The 25,605-nt window shown below is 37.1% G+C and overlaps 3 protein-coding genes across 3 annotated transcripts in view; all 3 read right to left on the bottom strand.

The window, feature by feature from the left end:
- LOC127543693 (serpin B6-like) overlaps positions 1-12,009 on the bottom strand; it is a 60,970-nt gene extending 48,961 nt beyond the window's left edge. The window contains exons 1-2 of the mRNA XM_051969932.1: positions 11,924-12,009; positions 4,980-5,157 (exon numbers count right to left, since the gene is read on the bottom strand). Coding sequence (XP_051825892.1) covers positions 4,980-5,150 — 171 coding nt within the window. The 5' untranslated portion in view covers positions 5,151-5,157; positions 11,924-12,009. The remainder of the gene's footprint in view (positions 1-4,979; positions 5,158-11,923) is intronic.
- The window catches only part of LOC127543695 (serpin B6-like), a 236,161-nt gene extending 224,151 nt beyond the window's left edge, over positions 1-12,010 (bottom strand). The window contains exon 1 of the mRNA XM_051969941.1: positions 11,924-12,010. The gene's annotated coding sequence lies outside the window, so the exon portion shown is untranslated. The remainder of the gene's footprint in view (positions 1-11,923) is intronic.
- The window catches only part of LOC127543697 (serpin B6-like), a 131,123-nt gene extending 119,113 nt beyond the window's left edge, over positions 1-12,010 (bottom strand). The window contains exon 1 of the mRNA XM_051969950.1: positions 11,924-12,010. The gene's annotated coding sequence lies outside the window, so the exon portion shown is untranslated. The remainder of the gene's footprint in view (positions 1-11,923) is intronic.
- Positions 12,011-25,605: the final 13,595 nt, after the last annotated feature.

The raw sequence follows: 25,605 nt of genomic DNA, 5'->3' as shown, positions 1-25,605 counted from the left end.
ATAATTCTTTGCTAGTTTATTTAATATGACACTGAATGAGTAAATTAACAAGGAGAAATATTATTTTTTTATATTGGCATGGGCCAATGCTTGAGCACTTGGTATTTCTCCAATTATTTAAAACTGGTTCTGAATGCAGAATTTTATAACTATAATCATTTAAATTTCTGGGTTTGTCTTCACAGATAGACTTCCAAGTATTTTATTTCATCTGCTGTTATTTTAACTGGACTTTCACTTTCTATCTTTCAGTTGGGTTTTGCTGGGAGAACAGAGAAAGATGGCTGAGTTATTTGAGTTTATTTTTTATCTTGTAACTAAACATGTTCATTGTCACAACTAATTTTTTTCTGATTTTCTAGATATATCATCATATCATCTGTGAAGTGTCATGCTTTTTGTTTTTCTCAATGAATGATTTTCTTCTTTCAATTTCTTTTGTCTTTTCTTATTGCCAAAGCTGGCATTACTAAGATAATAATACTGGTGATATGGATGTCCTGGTTTCGGCCTTAATCATAAGGGAAGGCTTTAAGTTCAAATCTGTTAGAAGGCTTTTTAATTTTAGATAGATATTTGTCATTTTAAGAAAGACTCTATACTATACACAAAGAATTGCCAAACTGTGCATACCCTTTGATCCAGCAGTGTCTCTACTGAGTCTTTATAACAAAGAGATTATAAAAATAGAAAAAGAACCCACATGTGCAAAAATGATTGTGGCAGCCCATCCATTGAAGAATGGCTGAATAAGTTATGGTATATGGATGTAATAGAGTATTGTTATTCTATAAGAAATAGCAGTAGGGTAATTTCAGAAATGCCTGGAGAGACTTAAACAAACTGATGCTATGTGGAGTTAATGTGAGTAGAACCAAGAAAACATTGTACATAGCAACGGCAAGACTATGTGATGATCAGCTCTGATGGACATGTCTCCTTTCAACAATGAGGTGATTCAGGCCAATTCCAATAGACTCCTTATGGAGAGAACCATCTGAATCTAAAAAAAAAATCTAAAAACTGTGGAGACTGAATGTGGATCATAAGATAATGTTTTCATCTTTGTTGTTGTTTGCTTCCATTTTTCTTTCTCATTTTTTTCCCTTTTTGATCTGATTTTCCTTGTGTGGCATGATAAATGTGGAATTATGTACAGAAGAATTAGACATGTTTGACACATATTGACACATATGCTATTTAGGGGAGGGGGCTGAGACAAAGAAAGGAAGAAAAATTTGGAACATAAGGTTTTGCAAAAGTGAATATTGAAAACTATCTATGCATGCATTTTGGAAAATAAAAAGCTATTATTAAGAAAGGCTCCATTAATTCCAATGCTTTCTAGAGTTTTTAATAGGAATGAGTGTTGAATTTTGTTTTAAAAAAAAAAGCCTTTTCTTTATCTATTGAGAAAGTCATATGATTTTGATTGATTTTGCTATTGATATGATTAATAATATAATTTTCTTAATATTGAACTAGTCTAACATTCCGGATATAAGTTTCATCTTCTTCTAAATGTTTTTTTTTTGCATCAATATTTATTACAGAAAATGGTCTAAATTTTTTGGTGCCTCATTTACCAACCTGTTGTCTTTTCACAAATTTTTTCTTTATTTTCATTTCTTTACCAAATTTTTCCTCTACAACTCTTATTTTACTTTGTAAATCATTCTTCACCTGCTCTAGGAAATTTGTTATGACTGTATCTAATTGCTTTTTTTTAAAGCTTTCCTCATAATTGTTTTGATTTCTGAATCTGTATCTTGATTTTCCTGGTTACCACAGCACCCTTTTATGATTACTTTCTTTTTATTTTTTGCTCATTTTGCCCTAGTTCTGAATTTGACATTTTATGTTAAAGCAGAGTCTGTTTGAACTGCTACTTTTCAGAGCAAACTCTGGGGTTTTGAAGTTTTCATTGTTTCCTATGATCTGGTCAGAGGTGTGCTTCCTTCTTTGTACTTTGTACTCTTTATCCCACAAGGCTCCTGATTCCTTGGGACTACAATCAACATTGCTTCTCAGGACCCTTGTTCTCTTGGGACCAGAAACAATATTCTTCCTCAGGGTTCTTGATCCCTTGAAACCACAAGTGATAATGCTCCTTAGGGCTTCTGCTCCCTCTTCACTGACAGGGCTCCTCTTCTCCCTTTGGTTATGACTCAGAAGTGGGTATGGGTTATGGTGTTGTTCAAATAGTATTTTGTCCTGCATCTAGTGCTGACATGGGTGTCTCTTGTAATCTCTTTTTAACCAGTCTAAGTCTCATTTCCATCTTCGACTTCTCCTAAATCTGCTGATGCTTCTCTTATCACCATTTGCTTCTATCACTAAGTTATGGGCTCTAAGTCAGTCACTATCCCCATGTCACAATCTCTTTTTTTGACCCCATAAATACTAAAGCTATACTTTTTGTTTTTCTAAACAGGTTCTTTCTTTAAAGAAAGGCACAGATGTCCACCAAAGTTTCCAGTCTTTTCTCAAAGTCTTTTCTTCCTTTCTTGGAAGAATGTCTCACTCTTACCTTTTCTTGGTTCTCCCCCTCCAAAGGTTAATTTGAGGCATTCTTTTAAGGCTGTTTAGAGGGAAATCTTGGGAGGGACAAAACAAGAGCTTTCTCTATTCTGACATCTTGCTTCCATCCCTAGAACTTCCTAACCTCCTTACTTAGTACTATACCATCTGTTGAAAGAAATATTTTCCAATCACAAAAATAATTCTATGAGGTTCCACAAAGTACATGGTCCTGAAATTCATAGTGCATCTTTTTCATAATTTAGAGGAAGGAAAAAATGAGTTAATTTAAATATGGTCATTATTATAAAATATGTACTGCATGATTGCATATAAGCATACATATTTAAAAGATACAAAAAGATAGGAGAATAGTTTTTACTTTGGTTTGAATGAGGATATGGTAATGAGGTGGATGGGAAACTGTAGACAGCATCATAAAATGGGAAGTCTCAGACTCCTAAGATTAGAATGTTTTTTGAGTCATTCAACCAATAGAGAAATGTACTGTGATTGGAAATGATTTATTCTCTAGGCTAATTGCTATATTCAGAAGAATTATTTATACTGAGGACATTGAAAATGAGGAGAAAAACAAAGAAAATTAATAACATTTCCCGGACAGATTTTTGCACATTTTTTGTTGCTTTTATCCTTTTGAATACTTTACAAAAGAGTTAACAAACTCAATACTCAACGTTTTTGAAATAGCTAAAATGAAATCCCATTATTTTTTACCTTCAGTCTTTTCTTCTATCCACTTATTTATATATTTTCTTGCTTCCTCTGATGCATTAGCAAAATCAAGTTCTTGCATCTTTGAATGATAGAATTTCTGACAGGATTCCTTAAAAGACTAAGCAATAAGATAAACAACATAACCAATTGTCACAAGTCCATAATTAAATTGCATCAGTACACTGCCAGGAAGTTTTGGATCCCTTCTTCCTAACTGTCACAATCATTTTACAGACCTCCATGAATTGACTCCTAATCTTGGTGCTTGACTTGGATGCATTTTTAAGTCTTTACTCTAATGAAGCTAAAGACCTAAAAATTAGACATCAGGGCTTATTAAATCCATTTAAGTTTTATTAACACAAAAAGATTGCTTAAAAATCAGTGACTATAATCAGGAAATCTAGAGGAAGCTAAATGATATGCCAATAGTATTTAATAAATCAATAAATAGTTATTTTAAAATCAACTGTCAGATTGAGATGATTACTCCCAGCATTCATTTTCTATAGCATCACAGGATCACAGATTTAGAACTGAAAAACTTTAGAAGACATCCAGTCCAACACTTCCATTTTTACTTAGGAAAAAACTGAGGTCCAGTGAAATGACTCTTCCTAATAGTAAATAACAGAGGTGAAATTTGCTGATGTCCCCTGGACCATACTATTAATCCCTAAAAAGTATGGAAAATAACCCTGTGTTCCCAGACCTAACTTTTTCAAATACTTCTAAATGAATTTTTATAGCATGACAACAAATGAGATACTTGTCATCTTTCCATAACTTGAAAATGTCATTAATTTCCTTAAGTTTATACAGAGAGAAATAATAAACAAGACTTACTGAGATAAAATCATGAGTCTTTTCTCCAAAGAGCCTGTTGGCAATTCTTAACAAGCATTGATCACCAGATTTATTAGCTTCTGCAAGAAAAGACTGGAAACTGTGGTGGACATCTGTACTTTTGTTTAAAGAAAGAACCTGTTTAGAAAGAAAAAAAATAGAATTTTAGTACTGTTTTCTTTTCTTTTAAAACAATAAAGAAATGCTCAAAAGAAATTCAACTGAAAGTTTCATAGAGACTAAAAGCATTTAAAAATAAGATTGGAGTCTATCACTCAGCTATTCTATAAGCTTTCTTAGCCCCCTATTGCTTTTAGGAATAAATTCTAATCCTTTTTGTTCAGCATTTAAAGCCCTTTACAACTTGGTTCCAACCTGCCTTTCCAGACTTATTATACATTACTGCAATTCCTATCTTTCTCTTTCTCACTCCTTCCACCACCTCCCCAAAAAGTGACCTTCTAGTCATTCCTCAGATCAAGGTAAGAAGGTAAGATTATTCTGCATTAGTAACTTTGGGCACATTTCTACCATAAATGCCTCAAACTTTTTAAATAGGGGGCCAGTTCACTATCCCTCAGACTGTTGGAGGGCCGGACTATAGCAAAAACAAAAACTTTGGTTTGTGGGCCTTTAAATAAAGAAACTTCATAGCCCTGGATGAGGGGGATAAATGTCCTCAGCTGCTGCATCTGGCCCATGAGCTGTAGTTTGAGGACTCCTGGTAGACAGATCGCCCACATATTGTGCTTCATTTCCCCAACTCTCTATGGCTGCACTACTGACAAAGCTCAGTTCCTTTGAGATGTGACTTTTGAGAAATACAATGTTTCATATGGTTTGCTTTTTTGTTTGTTTCTCTTAGTTCCCAGTACCTGTTGTATCTGTGCAGCAGTATTTCCCTTGGCTCCCTCTAAGACCATCGCCAGGGCACAGTAAAGGCTCAGGGGGGAATAAAACACATTCTGTGAGCTGTCTTTTTCACTAATTTCTTTAAAAACATTCAAGGTAAAAGTGTTGATTGCTTCTGAGAGTGCAGCCATCATGGCAAATCTACAATGAGAAGACAAAGAGACATAATACATGAACATAGAACATTTTGGTGTACATCCAATTATTCCATTTAGAATCCACATCATCTCCAATAATGGACCTTGAAAAACAAATAATAAAGTGCATTTACAAAGGGCTTTATGTTTATAAAACATTTGGCATATTAATTCATTTCATTTTAAGAACAACCCAGCAAGATAGGTGCTATTGTTTTGCTCATTTTACAGATGAGGAAACTGAGGCAAATGTAAGTGAATTAAATTGCCCTGAGTCATACAAGTAATTAGGATCTAAGATAGATCTGAACTCAGGTCTTCCTGACTACCAAGTTCACTTATTATATTCACTGCAGTAAATAGTTGCCTCTGTAAATGAACAAAATAATACAAATTAAGAATAGGACACTGGAGAAATGCCAATAATCTCAGCTTTGTTCCTTATTATTATCTTTATGACATATCTAGAAAATGCTTTGATATTTACAAGAGACTTTTTATCAATTTCTTGCTCCCCAAATGGAAATATAAGTGATTAATATTTCTTTCTGATCACCTAAAAAACCTCTTAGCTTCCTGCTGAAGTTTAGAACTGCTACCTAAAATGTCACTCATACTAACTGTATATACCCTAACTTTCTACTGAAGCTTAATTCAAATTGCACCAATATTACAAAGCTTCCCACTTTAGTTAATAACAGTCTCTACTTGATCTCCTAAAAAAATTACCTGGACAATTACTTACAACAATTTCCTGGATACATCATCTGGCACTTACCCCACAATCCTTTGTCTAGTAAATACTTATGTGGATAACACTTCCATAAGATCTCTTCTGGAAAGGCAAGGGCTATTTCTTTTGCCCCAAAGGAAGGAACAGGAATATTTGTCCAAGGGAGGGTAAGGACAAGGGCACTGTGGGAATTGGGCAGATATTTTAGCTTGGTCAACAAATGGGAAAGTAGCAAAAGAAAAGACATAATAGAAAATATTTACAATGTTCTCTTCTGCTGCTAAAAAAAGTCAAGTTCATAAAGTCATATCATAAAAGGAAGAAAAAGAACAAACTACAGGTGTAAGTATGTATAAGGTGGAGACCAGACAAATCAAAAGCAGAGAGAAACAGTGTTAAGGTCAGAAATCAGGGTCTAGACTAATCAGACAATCTAAAGAAGTCTCAATAACCAACAGGAGTGAGGAATTCTGATTTTAGCAAAGAAGCTACTTAGTCCCTGTATTGTTATATACTGAAAGCTGGCATGTATTATGAGTAGAAAAGGAAGCAAAGTCAGGGAGGAATCTTTCTTCTCTTCAGAACCAGAGTGATTACTGAGATAAGTCACACCTTTTACAACATCTATGTCAGCACAAAGCCAAGGTTTCCAATCAAAAAATCACAGAAGAGATAAAAGAGACCTCCAAAACTATCCAGCCAAACCCATATCAAAAAAGTTGTCCTTTCACTAGAGGGAATGATTATCTCTCAGTGCAACACATTGCAATTTTAGACAATTTCAGTTGCTGTGATGTTTTTACTACATTAAGCCTAAACCTACCTCTTTGTAACCTCTACCTTTTGCTCTGAGTTCTGCCCTCTCAGACCAATCAGAGTTAAGTCTAATCATTCTCTCTTACCAATCTTTCAAACACCTGAAGATAGCTATCTTGTGTCTACTAACCTTTCTCTTCCAAACTAAACATCCCCAGTTCTTCTTGCAAAGTACCTTCTTCCATTTTCTACCCACTTCACCCTCCCCTCGAAATGCAGATGTGATCCTCAGGACCAGTAACAAGGCAGCAGCATAGCAGTGGGATAGATCCAGAGTCAGCAGAAGGGGCTTCCTGTACCAGCTCTGCACTCACTATCAGTATGTCCTTGGACTTGGTATTTCATCTCAATTTCCTTATCTGCAAAATGAGGGGCTTGAACACGATCACCTCCAAAGTGTAGCTGTTACTGCCTTCCCGTTGCAGGAGGTGCCTCTCCTAAAGCAGCCTATGCTTGGATTAGTTTTTCTAATGTTTGTACACATTGGTGACTCATATTGAACTTTCTATATGCAATATCCTCAGATTTTTTTCATGGAAACTAACTAGTTCTACAAACTTTTCTTGTGTTGATGAACTTGCTTTCTTGCACTACTTGTAAATGACAGAACAAAAATTGTCAGTAGGAAGATCATGATGCAATAGTCTGTCAGTTACATGATGGCATCCCTGCCCAGGTTCTGGACAATGGACGATGCTCTTGAGCTTTCTCAGTCACCAGGGAGTGAAACAAAGCTGAGTGCTCGCTCCCATGCTTTTCAGCATGATGCTTTCTGTCATGATGTCAAATGCTTTCAATGCCTTTAGGAACATGGTATCAAAGTCAGCTGCTGCCCTGGTGATCAATTCTTCAATTTGAAAAGGCCACAAGAGAAAACTAAAGTGGAGGGAGTTTGGGTGCATGATTTTTTGTTCGCAGATGATTGGGCACTCAGTGCAGCCTCTAAAGCTGAGATGCAACAAAGCATGGATAGAATCAATGCTGCTTGGAGTAATTTTGTCCTAACAAGTAACACCAAGAAAACCCAGGGGCTCCATCAGCCAGCACCACGGCCTCCACGTATGGAACCATTTGTTATAGCAAATGGAGTTTTGAATGCTGTCAATAAGTTGACTTTCCATGGCAGTATACATTGCAGAGATATAAATACTGATAATGAGCTTGACCCACACAGTGCAGAATCTAACTCAGTGTCTGGGAGGTCAAGAGGGAAAGTGTGGAAGAGGAGTATTAGACTGACTACCAAACTGAAGGTCTACAGAGCAGATCTCATTGTTGTATGGCTGTAAAACCTGGACAGTGTACCTGAATCATATCCTTTCGAATTGTTTTGGGAAGATCCTGAAAATGCTCTGGCAGGGAAAGATATCAGAAACTGCGATCTTTTCTCCAACTTAACTGCCACCACAAAAAGAGCTGCTACAAATATTTTTGCATAGGTGTTTCCTTTTCCTTCTTTTATGATCTCTTTGGAATATAGATCCAGTAGTAGCACTAATGGATCAAAGTGATGCACAGTTTTATAGCCTTTCAGGTATATTTTTAAATTGCTCCAGAATGGTTGGATCCTTTTACAACTCCACCAACAATTATTAGTGTGCCCATATCTCCTCCTACAGTAATCACTATTTTTCCTGTCATTTTAGCTAATCTGATTGGTGTGAATTATTTTAATTTGCATTTCTCTAATCACTAGTGATTGAGAACATTTTTTCATATGACTATAGATTTGTTTAATTTTTTTTTTTAACCTGGATCCATGTGTAATGTTCTTCTTTTCTAAAATATAAAGTTCTCTGGGAGCAGATTTCTTGCGGGGCTTCTGGAGACAGTTCAATCCTTTATTGTTTCTTACAAAATAGCCTGGTAAGCTTTCTTGGAGGCCTATCTCCCTCCTTGGTTCCAAGAGCTCCTGTTGTTAGTCCTTTGCCTCTGCCTCTGCCAGCTTCAGCCTCTCCTTTTCTGAATCCTTCATTCTGCCTGACTACAGTCTCTGGCTTTTCAATCTCCTCAACTGACTTGCTTTCTCAATCTTTCCACTGAATTCTGGCTCTCCCCAAAGTATGAACTTCAATGAGTACTTAAATACATTAGTGAGCTAGAGAACTTGCTAAGTACCATGCTAAATTAGATAAGTGACTTAACACTTTGTAAGGATTCTAACACTAATGTACTTGGTTCTTCCCAATCTGAAACACACAGAACAATTCAGACTTTTTTTTCAACTTTCTCCCTCCTTTATAAAATATTCCCAACTCAGTCCTCTCGTTCAGTGTTGAACTTCTTGAAGATGATTACACAATGGATGTGACTACTATCTCATCACCAACTCACTTCTCAATTGTTTAAAAATTTAATCATATCTCCTCCAGTCTACTGAAATTGCTTTCCAATTCTCAACTTTCATTCTTCTTGATTTCCTTCCATCTGAAACATAGCTATGCCTTTGTTTCCCACACTCACAATTTCCCTTTGCTTGGATTTTCTGACATCTCAGATGTCTCTGTTTCTCTTCTATCCTCTTCTCTAGCCTTGAGTGTAGGCATTCCTCAAGATCTCCCATTTTTTTTTTGTCATTCTCTTTATGCTTGAATGTTCAAACACTTGTGTGTTCTTTATCTCTGTCTCTCTCTGTGTGTCTTTCTCTGCCTCACTCACTGTGTGTGTGTGTGTGTGTGTGTGTGTGTGTGTGTTTCTTCCTCCTACCTCTTTCAGCAATAAGATGACTCAAAGCCCCTGTGAGTCTACTTTTCACAGGGTCCAATAGAAGAAATTAAAGGTCTATCAGAACAGCTGATGCAAAACCAGAGCGGAAAGGCTACATATCAACAGGATCAGTCACATGGTTCCTTAGTCCCAACCAATCAAAGAGGACTGAAATGGAGCAAAATTCTAAACAGGAAGGTGAGACAAAATCTGACTGGGCCATATGTCAGAATTCATGAGACCGAAGTAGAAGTCCATGTAACCAGTTTATAGAATAAAGTGAGAAAAATAGGATCTTTAACTAAAAAGAAAGAGTAGAATCAAAACCAACATGAAACTAGGTTAAAGCAAATAGAGAGTTTGATAGTCAATAAATATTAATTAAGTGCCTACTATAGGCCAGAGAAACAGAGGAGTTAGGGTACTTGATTTAGGGATATGATGAATTCCCACAGTTAGGTGGGAAATTCTGAGAGTTTCTTCTGGGCCTTTCTTAAGTATAGCATATGGGACGATCATATGTCCACATGAAATTTTCCTAAAACATCTACCCTTTCCAATAGGAAATAAAAGAATAATAAGGAAGAAGCATTTCTATAGCATCCACTATGTGCCAAGAACTCTGCTAAGTGATTTACAAATATTTTCTGATTTGATCCTCACAACCTACTTGAGAGCTATGAGCTATTATTATCACTTTACTATTGAAGAAAATAAGGTCAAGTGATTTTGTTCATATTTGAACTCAGTGTTTGTGATTTCAAAGCCAACACTCCATCTATTCCCCTATCAAGATCCTCCCTCAGAACAATAAGGCTTTTACAAAACCAGAAGACACATCAGTTCCCCACAATATTGCACACCCAAGAATCCTCATCTTTCCAATGAAAGCAAGTACATATCATCATTTCTTCCCATGAGCCAAGTCCGATCATCATAATCACAAAGCATTCAGTTTCTATTTTTATTTTCAATTCATTTTTAGCATTTACAGCTTCTACTTAGAGCTGGAACACTTGGTATGATCCACAAGGCTGAAGCCAAGAGCCCAGGATTGGGATTCAGAACCTGAGATTTAGTATAGGCTCTGCCAATAACTAGCTGTGTAACCTTGATTAGACTCCTCAGCCCTTCTGAGTTATTCATCTTCTGTGGTTATGGACAACTCTAAAATTGTATAAATAACCCCAATCAATTATCCCCCCATGCAGACATGCTATAAGGAGTCTTCTGTAGGTTCACTTCCTCTTTCCTCACATTTCTAGGACAATTATTATCTGGAACCCAGTAGCTGGGTCTATCAGGGCTTTCAGAAATTCCCTTGGATTCCTGCCCCCACCACAGCACTGAGAAGAAGGAAGTGATTAGGGTGTAGCCCTAGATCTTTGACAACTCAGCAAGAGAGAGAGGAGATGCTGCAAAAGCAGAGGCAGGCAAGGAGAAGCAATGATTGACTATCTAGACATTTTGATCTTTATTGGGTCTCTTTAAATGCATTATTATGACAGTTCCACACTCTAAGATGAAGTTCTGATTAAGTTCTGATTCTGATAGAATTTTTAGCTTTGACAAACGTACAACTCCATTATTACCTTATCTAAACACGCGAATTATGATGTCAAAGCCCTCTGTTACATTTCTTCAATAAAAGAACTTAACTATACCTCACTAAATTGGCTAACTCCCCTTTAGGTTTAACCCTCCAACTGACAGAATCCTTGTTTAAAGAGTATTCTTCCTTGTTACTTCCAGGAAATTTGTCTTCCCCATATATTCCTCTAAATAAAATCCTTGCTCTTGATTTGCCTAAAAATTCTTTTGAGAAACCTCCCTACACTGGTCCGCAACTCAGATATACTTTGTCGGGTCCAAAAGCCCAGCATCTCAACATTAGAAGGGTTGAAGGCTCCCTCAATTCAGTTTTAGCAGTTTAGGGGATGCTCGCAAGTTTGGGATCCGGAGATCTCAATGGAGTCTCAGCTTCCGGGAACGTTAAGTGTCCTTCAGCTGGCTGCTCCCCAACAATATATGTATAATTCATAAACAGCAGGACAGGCTGAGAAGACGTGCCTCAGTGTGGCAAGAGAAGCCGGGAAGTGGAGAAAAGTAGCATCCTCAATCCCAACCGAGAGACATTCTAAGAAAGTGTTCAGAATTCACACGCGTCTGCCAGGTTTCCATGCCAGGCTAGCGCTACGAAGTCTCGAAAATAGAAACTACAAACTCCCTCTCGTGCTCTTGTCGCCGGGGCGTGCGCTGGTCCATGCACTTTCTATCTGATTGCAAAATTCAGACACAGGGGCAGCGAACAAAGTCGCGGGAAGTTAGACTCCAAATTCGGAGCTGGGCTGCACCCACCTAGGGCCAAATAGCAAGGTGTACTAGGCAGATCAGTACATCTGGGCCCTCTCTACCCCGCAGGCAATCCTGCTCTAACACCCGCTCCCTCCCAGTACTCAGCTGTATGAGGAAGGAACCACAGTATTGGCCAGTAGCTCAGTCTGCCTCTGCTTACCTGCCTTAGCTGTAGAGGAGACCTAAGTGCAGCTGCTGCAGCTTCCTTCCACACTTCGGAGAATAACCCCAAATAGAGCACTTCACTTCTCTCTCTCTCTCTCTCTCTCTCTCTCTCTCTCTCTCTCTCTCTCTCTCTCTCTCTCTCTCTCTCTCTCTATATATATATATATATATATATATATATATATGTATATATATATATATATATATATACATAGAAGCACTTCTGGGTGGGTCCTGTTTACGCTGTAGGGGATGATTCCTGGAAGCCTGATCCGCCCTCAGGATTTGGGAATAAACATTTTTGGGTGGGGGAGTTCTACCGAAGCTAATACCTCCTACTGCTTAAATTATTTCCTGACTTGGGACATACTGGAAACCTGGTGCCAAGGGAATGAAAATGGCATTAGGATCCTTTGGCGCCCACCCGCCTCATGTCGGAAGACCTCGAATCAAGTTTTCTTATAATCCATAATGCCTGTGCGACTTTAGGAAAGTCACTTAGCCTCTTCAGTACCTAAGGCAACTTTCTTAGAGTGTAAATTTCAGAAATGGTGTCAATCTTCATTGGAATAGGAAATTGTTTATACAACTGAAATAAGAACTTTCCCTAGTCCCTTTCTCTAGTCCCTTTTCCCATAGACTTCTAAACTTCTCCTGGTAATATGTGATCTGGGAAGAATAATTCTCCAGGGAAAAAGGAAGAAAGAAAAGGAGAAACGGAGGGAGGGAAGGGAAAGAAGACTGAAAACCATGCTAAAAGATTTGCTTAAATGATTAATATTCTGGGGTTCAATCCAAATGTACATGTAAACTTTAATTTACTCCAGTTTTCTGATTTGAATTGATTTGCCCATCCTTAGGCAAACTCTTGGTGCTTCACTTTTAAAATTTTACCATGTTGCACTAGGTTTAGTGTGGACACAGAATCCCATATTACTATACATTAGGACTCCCAAAGATAGTATAAAGGATTATAGGTGGTTATATTAAATATATAATGATAACCCCACTAGATTATATGTGTGTGTGTATATATATATATATACGAACATATATTTTAGAATATAGTTGAATAAGAAATCTCCTTATTAGTAATAAGTTCATTTCAAATCATTGTAAGGACGTGACTTTCCCCATATGAACCTAATTCCCATGTAAACCATGAGAACCCAATCGAGGAAGGATGTGACTCCCCCTGTGAGGACTTGACTACTCTCTCACCCCAAGAGCATATATTTTAACTCCTTCTCCTATGAAAACCTGACCGTTCCTTGACCCATAAGAACATATATTTCAACTCTTTCCTTTTTAATCTGTAAGACAGGCATGTACCACCGGTGTTTTAGCTCCAATTATATGATTCCAGGAACTCGCCACTCCTTGGAACTGTTGCTGTTGATAAGGACTGGCCCCCTTATTAATCCAACATTTGATTATAACCACCGGAGCCCTAGTTGGTGCGTCCTTGTCTTAGATGAGGTCTTCATTTGGCCCAAAGCCTTCTTTGTTTGGACCCCTATAAAAAGTGGGCAAAGCATTCTCCACTTTGAAGCCTCACCTATGGAGATGACGATCTGCCTAGAACTTTCCTGATCGAGACTCACAGGCTGAAATACCGGGGCCTTCCCAGCCATCCAATTAGAGTTGAAGCTCCCTCAATCGTACTGAGTAATGTATTCTCTCTCTTTCTCTGCTATTCTAATCATGATCCTTATTATTCTTTGCCTTTTGTGTATTATTTGCTGTATGTGTTGTTATTGCAAGCATTCTATCCCATGCATTGTATAATTAAATTTTATCTTTACTTTAACTGAGCCTGAGAGCGTCATTTATAAAAGCGGATTCTAACTTCTCTTAAAAATCATATAACGTTAATAGAACAATAGTACAGAAAGAATCTCGTAAGGATTTTGTTTTACTTAATGCTTTTTATTGTTGTTGTTTGTCCTTCATTCTCAAAAATGATCATCACATCAGGGAGGTGGTGCCATAACATGCTAGTGAATTTGATTTAGTGAAGGAGGAGGGCTGGGCAAAGTCAGGAGTCTCGCTTTCTCCTCTAGTTCTATCTGGAATCAATGGACAGCTATAGAGAAAGAGGACTGAAGATGTATACAGCTTCTAACTTCTGTAACAAAGATACAGTTCTCAAGAGGTATAAATATCATTTTCCCCTGTAGGGATGTAAATGTTTTAACCTTTAAAAAACAGCTTTTTTCCTTCCCTGTAAGCTTTTTATGCTTCTTTTGAGTCTTGTATATGGAGGTTAAATTTTCTGTTCAGCTCTGGGCTTTCCATCAGAATTTGATTGGAAATTCCCTATTTCATTGAATATTCATCTTTTCCCCTGAAAGATAATGCTTAATTTTGCTGAGTAGTTGATTCTTGGTTGTAGTCCAAGCTCCTTTGCCTTTCAGATTATCATATTCCAGGCCCTTCCATCCTTTAATGTGGAAACTGCTAGGTCCTGAGTAATCCTGATTGTGGCTCCTAGATGTCTGAATTGTTTCTTTCTGCCTACTTACAGTATTTTCTCCTTGATCTGATATTTCTGGGAGTTTTCTTGCAGTTTTCATTTTGGGTTCTCTTTCAGAGAAGATCAGTGTATTCTTTCCCTTTGGTTCTAGGAAATCAGGAGAGTTTTCCTTGCTGATTTCTTGAAAAATGTTGTATACATTTTTCTTTTCATCGTGGCTTTCAGGTAGTCCAATTATTCTTATATTGTCTTTCCTGGATTTATTTTCCAAGTTGGTGTTTTTCCTGTGATGACCACGTATTTAAAATCAGCCGGAGTCAGGAATTCAGGTTAAGGGAAAAATCTTCAATGTTTATTCTTTTTGAGGTGAAGGGGGATTGCGATAGCAATATGGGCAGCTGCAACAGGAAGCCAACCAGCAGAGATGAAGGGGGATTGCAAGTGAAGGGGAGTCACAATAGCAATGCAAGCAGCTGTGTCAAGAAACTAGCCAGCTGTCTCTCTTTCAGCTTCCCTTTCCACTCCCCTGCCTCCACCCACCAAAATCATCATTTCCTATACAACACATCAGGACTTGCACAAAGAGTGGGCAGGGGCAATTCTTTCTCCAAGTGTATGTATTAATAGAGTATGGTCCAATTACCATTTAGCCTCACATGCTTGGGACCTCAGTGTATCAACTCAAGCCTCAGCCCATTACATCTCCTGCTTTCTTTTGTTTTAGAACACAGGTGGTCATGCCATCCCTGACTCCTCAAGGAGGACAGAGCCCCCAAGGGGAGGTGATCACACCCTTTCTGACTTCTCAGGAAGGGAGGTGAAAGCACTAAAAAGGAGGTGATTACAACCCCCCCTGACTTCTCAGGAAAGGAGGTGAAAGCACTAAAAAGGAGATGATCACGCCTTCCCTGACATCTCAGGAAGGGAGATAAAAAACACTAAAGGAAAGTGGGGGTTGCTAGCGGGTTTCTGGGCTGAAGGGTCTTATTAGAAACAGGTATATACAAACCCATCAGCATGGGGGGTATTACACAAGCACATAGCAATAACGCAGAGACTATTAGTGATGACTCTCCCCACAGTCAGTGCAGGCTTGATGTGGTGTAACAAACATGAATTGTACACATAAGTAATGGTATAACAAACAATATAAATCAACATGGTGTTGTAAAAGATTGCCAGAAGTCCTAGAAAGAGAGTATGTAAACAGCAGTCACACATACACCTTCTTCAGCAGCCAAGAGATAGTCCAAAACTAATCTATGTGCTTCACACATCAGGGAATCCAATGATTCCCCCCAAGTTTTTGAAGTCCTGCAAGTCTTTTTATGTGTTAGAGAATCCAATGATTCCAGCAGTTTTTGAAGTCCTGTAACAGTCTTATCATTTCTCAGAAAATCCAATGATTCCTGAGGGCTTTCAAGTCTTATGTCTCAAAGAATCCAACGATTCCTGAAGGTTTTCAAGTCCTATAGCAATCTTATGTCTCAGAGAATCCAGCGATTCCTGAGGGTTTTGAAATCCAACAATTTTCTATGTCCATGAGTCAAACTCCATAGCTGCTATTCTCTTTCAATGGTGAGCACAATCAGCAACAGAACTACCCGATATTTCTTGTGTCTTCTCCTTCGTTTCAAGGGTCTACCCCGTCTCTCTGCAATGGACAAGGCGAATACAGCTCACTGGCACCCATCTGATTTCTTCTCCTCCTGTAGAAATACAAGCAAACCCTCTCCCCCAAGCAGTTAGCCTATCTGGTCCCTTCCATTCACCACTTTCTGGGTCTCTCCATATCACCTGGTGATTATCTAAAGATAGTGAAGCTGCTCGCACTGGACACTGCCCTTCTGGTGGGTTATAAAACCTGTCTGCCGGACGCAGTGCATCTTTGTCAAAAATCAAGAAGTTAATAGTATTAAGGGTTAGATTTAGTAGTTCTCTAGGGTTAACTGTGGCTCCCTCTTTGTTTTGTTTTTGGAGCAGCGTCTTAATGTCTCTGTTTCTCCTCTCTATTATTGCCTGTCCTTGAGGATTAAAGGGTATGCCAGTGGTGTGTAAAATCTTATACTGTGCACAAAAGTGTGCAAAATGTTTGGAAGTATATGCAGGACCATTGTCTGTTTTTATTGCTTGTGGCACACCCATAATGGCAAATGCTTGTGTGAAGAATTCAGTGACCGCTCAGGCTGTCTCTTTTGCTGCTGGTATGGCAAAGTGAATCCTGAAAAGGTGTCTACCACAACATGGATAAAAGACAGATGACCAAAAGATTTATAATGGGTCACATCCATTTGCCAGATTATATTGGGTCTCAAACCACGAGGGTTCTTCCCTCGTGTCAGTGTAGGAGCGTGGAAAGGAAGGCAAGCTGTACAGCTTTTTACTATGCTCTTAGCTTCCTCTTTTGTTATCCCAAATTGTAAACGTAAAGCTCAAGCAGCCTGATGATATTTATAATGAGATGCCTGGGCTTCTTGGAATAAAGGAGTATTACCAACATAGTTAAAAGGCTAGTTGCCTTTGAATTACCATCAAAAATGGGACCTGGAAGTCCCAATTACTATTTAGCCTCACATGCTTGGGACCTCAGTGCATCAACTTGAGCCTCACCCCATTACATTTTCCAATCAGGTATTTTATATTTTTTCTTTTTTACATTTTTAAAAATTTTGTTTGGCTGATTTTTGAGTCTCCTTGAGTCATTCACTTCCAGTTATCCAATTCTAATTTTTAGTGAATTATTTTCTTTGGTTAGCTTTTCTTTTTAAACCTCCTTTTCCTTTTGGCCAATTGTACTTTTAATGAGTTGTTTGTTCACTGTGTTTTTCACCTACTTCACCATGATGTTGGTTTTTTTTCCATTTTGCTAAATTTATTTTTTAAGAAGTTGTTTTCATATATATACATTATATATATGATTTTTTTTCTATTTTGCCAAATTGATTTCTAAGATGTTGTTTTCTTCCGTCAATTTCTGCACTTTTTTTCCCAAGCTATTGACTTCCCCCCAAAAAATCTTTCCTATATAGCTCTCATTTCTTTTCCCCATTTTCCTTCTATCTCTCTTTTAAGATTCTTTTGGTGTTCTTCCATGATAATCTTTGAGCTTGAGAATGGTTCATATTCCACTCTGAGGCTTCACATGTGAACATTTTGCTATAGCTGTCTTCTTCAGCAAGAGGTGTGTTTTCTGATCCTGTCTCCATAGCACTTCTCTATGTTCTTAGCTCTTTTGTGTTTGTTTTATTTTGGTGTTTTTTGCTCACTTTTAAAAGTTGAGCTCTGTTCCTGAGACACAGGGGGGATTGTCCCCATCTTCCTCTGCAGAGAGACAGGGGCCTCTCACTGACTGTGCTGGTGGTGCTGCAGGCTTTCCCACTGTCCTGAGTGGGCCTAGCCTAGGCTCAGCTGTTATGCTAGGGTCCAAAGGCTCACAATTGCCTTGCTTTGGAGGTCTCATAGTTGGTCGCTGATCCACTTGCCTTCTGATCCAGAGCAGGGTAACCTGCAGTGCTTAACTGAGAGTCTCCTTCTAGATTCTCACTTGGCTTCCCTGAGCCAGGCCTCCCCTTGCCAGCCCACTGCTGGGCCACATTCCCCTTGTCTGATTGAGACAGATGTTTCTTGAAGTCCTCACAATATATACTAAGCTAGAAAATTATTTCACTCTGAATATTTGTGGGTTCTGCCATTCCAAAGTCCATTCAGAGGCTCGATCTAGCATTGATTCTGAGGGCAAATGGGGAGAATTCAGGCAATTTCCTGTCTATTCTCGACCGTCTTGTCTCCACCTCTCTTCAATGTATTTTCTAATAATAAAATCTTCAAATTATTTCAATTATGGAAGTTGTTTATATTTATTTATGTGAAAATAACCTTCAAGTCACAAAAGAAAAACTTAGACCCTCTATATGTCTACTTTTCTATAAAAGAATAGGCTATGGCCTTACTTTCTTGCCTTAATTTATAACGGAGCCAAAAAAATGGACAGTCATGAATATATAATCTCTACTAGTATTATATATGCTTTCTTGAAATAGAAATTTGTTGTTATCTATTTTGAATTCTCTCTGTTGTTCGAATGGGAACATGAAAATATTTTGGATTTTAATTTGTTTATTTTAAGTTTTTCCATTTCTTTTTTTTTCTATTGTATTTTTTCTTATTTTGTATTTAGTTTAAAATAAATTCTAAATAATAATGTGAAAAAAGGAAAAACTCAAGTGCAATATTTTACATTTAATATTCTTTCATTTCATGCTTCTAGATTTGGCCAATCAGTAAAACATGACACATTCTTTGGAGATTTTATTTCTATTATCTAAAGTCACAGAGTCATGAAAATGTTGGGACATGTTATCTGCTTTTATACAAGGAATTAATAAGAATATTAAACAGCACCAGGGCAGGAGAAGTCCCCAAGGTAATCCTCTATAATATCTCAAATAAATGTTCAGAAAGCCACTGAATAAAGATCTCCAGAAAACTGGACTTGTAAGATACATGTAGTGGGCTTGGAGTCAACAAGACTATCCTATTAGAATATTGTAGACTGCTAGGCACATAGTAGATGATATGTATGTATGTGTGTAGATATGTACATATTCTAAGGCAGTCCATTTTTGTATGTGTGTATGTGTGATTATACTAATTTCCTTTCTTTCAAAATTATAAAAGAGAGATTTATTCAATTCTCCCCTTCCCTTTCCAAGACTATTTTTTTTAATTTGAAAATTATTTGAAACTGAGAATTACAATTCCACAACTTTAAGACTTGTTGCTTCTAGTTTTGTCCCCTATGTCCAAACAAACAAAATATGATTCCTCATCCATCTACAGGCAGTCCTATGATGTGCCGGGTTCATGGAATATAACACTAAACAGTTCCAATGTACTTTGGGCCACACTAAAGTACAGCTCTATGGAAGTGACAGAAGGCAGGTGGGAAGAAGAACTTTAGAAGGTCTATTTTTTCAAAAGTTCTGGCCTAATATTTAAAAGTCCCTAAAAGTTATACCTCTTACTCTTGAAAATCACATAAAACCAAAAAGAGCTTCCAAAGTAAAATAATATCCAGTTCAATGTAACTAAAGCCAGAACTAAACAAAATAAATGAAAACCTCAAAGTAACCAAACCTCCTGGCTCCCTGCCAAGCTCGCTTGATAGTCACCAAGTATAGACCAAATGGGTGGCCATCTAGAGCTACTCTGCAGAGCAGGGAGGAAGATGATATCTAAGGCAATAAACCTACAGACTACTCTGCTTCAGTCGGTCCTCTCCCTGTTTTCCTTGCAATCCCCTCACTGACTTCCCTTCCTCTTTGCTCTCAACTACTCAGGTCAACCCATAGCTCCCTCCCTCTCTTCCTCCCCCAGGGCTGTTACAGAGCATGGAAACAGATGTCCAGGTGAGAGAGTCAAGTGATATACTCTCCCCTCATTATACCAATTCTAGATGCTACCAGTTGCTGCCCTCCACCCCCCAACAACTGCTGTGATCTCTCAACCTCCATGGTCCCTGCAGTATCCCCCTCCACAGAAAGAACTGATGAATTCTGAGTGCAAATTGTAGTATTTCTCTCTTTCTCAGTCTCTCTCTCTCTCTCTCTTTCTCTCTCTCTCTCTCTTTCTTTTTTCCTTTCTTTCTTTTTTTCTTCCTTCCTTCCTTCCTTTGTTCCTTTCTATGGCCATTATGGAAATATGTTTTGCATGATTTTACATGTCTTATTAAGAGTCTCAAGTGGAAAAAGTTTAAGAAGCCCTGATATAAAAAATAGTGATTGATTAGGTAATAAAGAAGGCAGCTAGGTGGTGCTCTGGATAGAGTTCTGGTCCCAGAGTCAGGAAAACTCATCTTTCTGAGCTCATATCTGGACTTAGAAACCAGCTCTGTGATTCTGGGCAAGTCACCTAACCTTGTTTGCCTCAGTTTGTTCATCTATAAAATGATCTGAGGAAGGAAATGTCCAATATCTTTGCTGAGAAAATCCCACATGGGGTCACAAAGAGTCAGACACAATTGAAGCACATGTACAACAAGAAGAAAGGAAATAAAGGGAAGTTAGAAGCAGATTGTTTAGGCAATAAGGAAGGAGAGGATCATTTTGAGCAAAGAAGTGAAATGATACAATTGTGTGTTAGGGAATTTAATCTAATGCCCCAATACATAAGTCAATTTTTATACACATGCCATATAAAGGTGAGAAAAAGGCATATTCCTTTTTACTAACATTTATTATTCTCTACAGACAAATATATCTAATTTTAGTGAAATTCCATTCATCTTCTTAATTCATAAGCTTCATGAGCAATAAGCCCATGGAGATCAAAAGCTTGGTGGTTGCTGATTCTTTCCCCATGCATTCCCAAGAAAGATACCATGCTGTCAATGATTGCTTCACTTAGGTGTCCTGGAGCAAAGACAGGACAATAATCCCTGAATCTCAACTGGTGGTAGAGACTGAAGAGGAACAAAAATGTTTTAAAGAAGGCAAAAGCAATTACCTGCAGATGAAATTCAAGGGGCAGACCTAAATAGATGGCATCCCTGAGATCTGACCACTTATCTGAGCCTCAATAACCCAGGAAGATGCCATTAGCAAGGATTTGGTTTGTTCACTTAATTCAATTGAACAAAAAGTACTATTTGTGTTAATAACTGATGTTCTGTGAAAGGCTTGAGTTTTTTCTCGATAATATTTTATTTTTACATGTATAGGTAATGAGTTTTCAACATTCATTTTGGTATGATTTTGAGTTCCAGTTTTTTCCTCTTTTCCTACATTTCCAAAAAAGCAAATAACCTGTATACAACAACTAATGTTTTAAAAGTATTTCTATGTTAGTCATGTAAAAGAAAAGCCATGAGAAAAAAAAAGTGAAAATAGTATGCTTCAACCTGCATTCACTCTCTATTGTATTCTCTCTGATGAAGATGGCATTCTCCATCCCAATCCATTGAAATTGTCTTGGATGACTGTATTGCTGAGAAGATTTAGGTCTACTAAATTATGATGTAATTTTGCTGTTATTCTATACAATGTTCTCCTGTTTCTGTTCTCTTCACTCAGCATCAGTTCATGTAAATCTCTCCAGGTCTTTCTGAAATCATCCTGCTAATCCGTTTTTATAGAACAATAATATTTCATTAATATTTATCTACTATCACTTATTCAGCCATTGTCATTCAATGGGTATCCTTTCAATTTCCAATTCCTTGCCCCTATAAAAAGACCTTTTTGGTCATGGGGATGCAGACTTAGTAGTTTCACCACTGGATCAAAGGTTTGCACAGTTTTATAGCCCTTTGAGCATAGTTTCAAATTGCTCTCAGAATGGCTGAATTATTTTGGTGAAGTATTTGTAATATGGTATTAAACTACAGTATATTCTGAAAATATATGCACTAAAACTTATTTATGTTGCTCCATTATAAATGCTATATTGTATAATTCTAAACTGTTTCAAGTCATTTCATTGAAAAACTTAAGAAAATCTTACTGTGCTTATTTTAAGTTATATAAAGGATACAATGACATTAATAAAGCTATTATGGCAAGAACTAAAACACAATTAACAAAATAATTATACAATATAATTTAGGAGAGAGAACACTCTCAATTGGGGGGGAAATCAAGAAATGGTTGTGAAAGAGGTTGGTGTATAAGCTGTACCTTAAAAGAAGAAAGGGAACCTATGAGGCAGGGGTAAAGAAATATTGCAATCTAGATACATGTTATGATTGATAAAAAGGTATGAAGGAACAGAATCTGAATCACAGTTCTGCGGAGAACAATGTCCAAAGACTCTAGAAAATGGTTGGAAATGTATATGAAGGGTTTTAAAAGCTAGAGAGGAGTTTGTATTTACACGTAGAGACAGTAGAAAACCAGTGGAGTTCATTGAGTATGAAAGAAAAAATCATAATCTAATAAGTAATTATTTAATTAGAAGCAAGGTTCTCCCATTTTTTGACTTTGTCATTCAGAAATCAGTTCCTTTGAACTATTCATTTGAAGCTGAGAGAGGAAAAATTCAGAATTGGTCAAAAGATAAAAAAAAAAAAAAGCTTAGTTTAGGTGAATTAATGAATTCCAGCCAATTCTGTTTTATTCAGAGGGTTCTGGAAAAAATGTGGGTTTTCCCTTTTGTCAGACCAGTGATATAGCTACAGTAATTCGATATGAGCAAAACAGAATGATCAGTCATGTCTCCCAGCCCTTCCTTAGAAGAAGATATCTCTTTCATTATATTCCTTTGTCTCATTACTTATTAACGAGATTTGATATCCATCTTTAGAAATATTGAAGGTTTCAAAGATTAGATCACTTTTCCGTTGAGAGGATAAATATGCCCTTTTTGTTTTTTGTTTTTTTTTTTTAATTTTTTATTTAATAATTACATTAAATTGACACTCGTTTCTGTTCCGATTTTTTTTTCCCCTCCCTCCCTCCACCCCCTCCCCTAGATGGCAAGCAGTCCTTTATATGTTGGATATGTTGCAGTATATCCTAGATACAATATATGTTTGCAGAACCAAACAGTTCTCTTGTTGCGTAGGGAGAATTGGATTCAGAAGGTATAAATAATCCGGGAAGAAAAACAAAAATGCAGATAGTTTACAGTCGTTTCCCAGTGTTCTTTCTTTGGGTGTAGCTGCTTTTGTCCGTCATTTATCAATTGAAACTCAGGTCTCTTTGTCAAAGAAATCCACTTCCATCAAAATATGTCCTCATACAATATCGTTGTCGAAGTGTATAATGATCTCCTGGTTCTGCTCATTTCACTTAGCATCAGCTCATGTAAGTCTCGCCAGTCCTCTCTATATTCATCCTGCTGGTCATTTCTTACAGAACAATAATATTCCATAACATTCATATACCACAATTTACCCAGCCATGCTCCAATTGATGGGCATCCATTCATTTTCCAGTTTCTAGCCACTACAAACAGGGCTGCTACAAACATTTTGGCACATACAGGTCCCTTTCCCTTCTTTAGTATTTCTTTAGGATATAAGCCCAATAGAAACACTGCTGGATCAAAGGGTATGCACAATTTGATAATTTTTTGGGCATAATTCCAGATTGCTCTCCAGAATGGTTGGATTCGTTCACAACTCCACCAACAATGCATTAGTGTCCCAGTTTTCCTGCATCCCCTCCAACATTCATCATTATTTTTTCCTGTCATCTTAGCCAATCTGACAGGTGTGTAGTGGTATCTCAGAGTTGTCTTAATTTGCATTTCTCTGATCAATAATGATTTGGAACACTCTTTCATATGAGTGGTAATAGTTTCAATTTCATCCTCTGAAAATTGTCTGTTCATATCCTTTGACCATTTATCAATTGGAGAATGGCTTGATTTCTTATAAATTTGAGTCAGTTCTCTATATATTTTGGAAATGAGGCCTTTATCAGAACCTTTAACTGTGAAAATGTTTTCCCAGTTTGTTGCTTCCCTTCTAATCTTGTTTGCAGTAGTTTTATTTGTACAAAGGCTTTTTAATTTGATGTAATCGAAATTTTCTATTCTGTGATCAGTAATGGTCTCTAGTTCATCTTTGGTCACAAATTTCTTTCTCCTCCACAAGTCTGAGATATAAACTATTCTATGTTCCTCTAATTTATTTATAATCTCGTTCTTTATGCCTAGGTCATAGACCCAATTTGATCTTATCTTGGTATATGGTGTTAAGTGTGGGTCCATGCCTAATTTCTGCCATACTAATTTCCAATTATCCCAGCAGTTTTTATCAAATAATGAATTCTTTTCCCAGAAGTTAGGGGCTTTGGGTTTGTCAAACACTAGATTGCTATAATTGACTATTCTGTCTTGTGAGCCTAGCCTTTTCCACTGATCCACTAATCTATTTCTTAGCCAATACCAAATGGTTTTGGTGACTGCTGCTTTATAATATAATTTTAGATCAGGTACAGCTAGGCCACCTTCATTTGATTTTTTTTTTCATTAATTCCCTTGAGATTCTCGACTTTTTATTGTTCCATATGAATTTTGTTGTTATTTTTTCTAGATCAATAAAATATTTTCTTGGAAGTCTGATTGGTATAGCACTAAATAAATAGATTAGTTTAGGGAGTATTGTCATCTTTATTATGTTCGCTCGGCCGATCCAAGAGCACTTAATATTTTTCCAATTATTTAAGTCTGACTTTATTTGTGTGGAGACTTTTTTATAATTTTGCTCATATAATTCCTGACTTTCCTTTGGTAGATAGATTCCCAAATATTTTATGGTATCAACAGTTATTCTGAATGGAATTTCTCTTTGTATCTCTTGCTGTTGGGTTTTGTTGGTGATGTATAAAAATGCTGAGGATTTATGGGGATTTATTTTGTAGCCAGCTACTTTGCTAAAATTATGAATTATTTCCAATAGCTTTTTGGTAGAATCTCTGGGGTTCTCTAGGTATACCATCATATCATCTGCAAAGAGTGATAGTTTGGTTTCCTCATTGCCTACTCTAATTCCTTTTATATCTTTCTCGACTCTTATTGCCGAGGCTAGTGTTTCTAATACGATATTAAATAATAATGGTGATAGTGGGCAACCTTGCTTCACTCCAGATCTTACTGGGAAAGGTTCCAGTTTTTCCCCATTGCATATGATGCTTACTGATGGTTTTAAATATATGCTCCTGACTATTTTAAGGAAAAGTCCATTTATTCCTATGCTCTCGAGTGTTTTTATTAGGAATGGATGTTGGATTTTATCAAATGCTTTTTCTGCATCTATTGAGATGATCATGTGGTTTTTGTTTGTTTGGTTATTGATATAGTCAATTATGATAATAGTTTTCCTAATATTGAACCAGCCCTGCATTCCTGGTATAAATCCTACTTGGTCATAGTGTATTATCCTGGTGACAATTTTCTGTAATCTTTTTGCTAATATTTTATTTAAGATTTTAGCATCAATATTCATTAGGGAGATTGGTCTATAATTTTCTTTCTCTGTTTTCAGCCTACCTGGTTTAGGTATCAGTACCATATCTGTGTCATAAAAGGAGTTTGGTAGGACTCCTTCAATCCCTATTTTTTCAAATAGTTTATATAACATTGGAGTTAATTGTTCTTTAAATGTTTAGTAGAATTCACATGTAAATCCATCTGGTCCTGGGGATTTTTTCTTAGGGAGTTGATTGATAGTTTGTTCTATTTCTTTTTCTGAGATGGGA

This window comes from Antechinus flavipes, chromosome 1, assembly GCF_016432865.1.
Source record: "Antechinus flavipes isolate AdamAnt ecotype Samford, QLD, Australia chromosome 1, AdamAnt_v2, whole genome shotgun sequence".
NCBI classification, from domain to species: Eukaryota; Metazoa; Chordata; class Mammalia; order Dasyuromorphia; family Dasyuridae; genus Antechinus; species Antechinus flavipes.
Note: the sequence above shows the minus strand (reverse complement) of the source record. Positions and strands in the feature narration are given on the sequence as shown.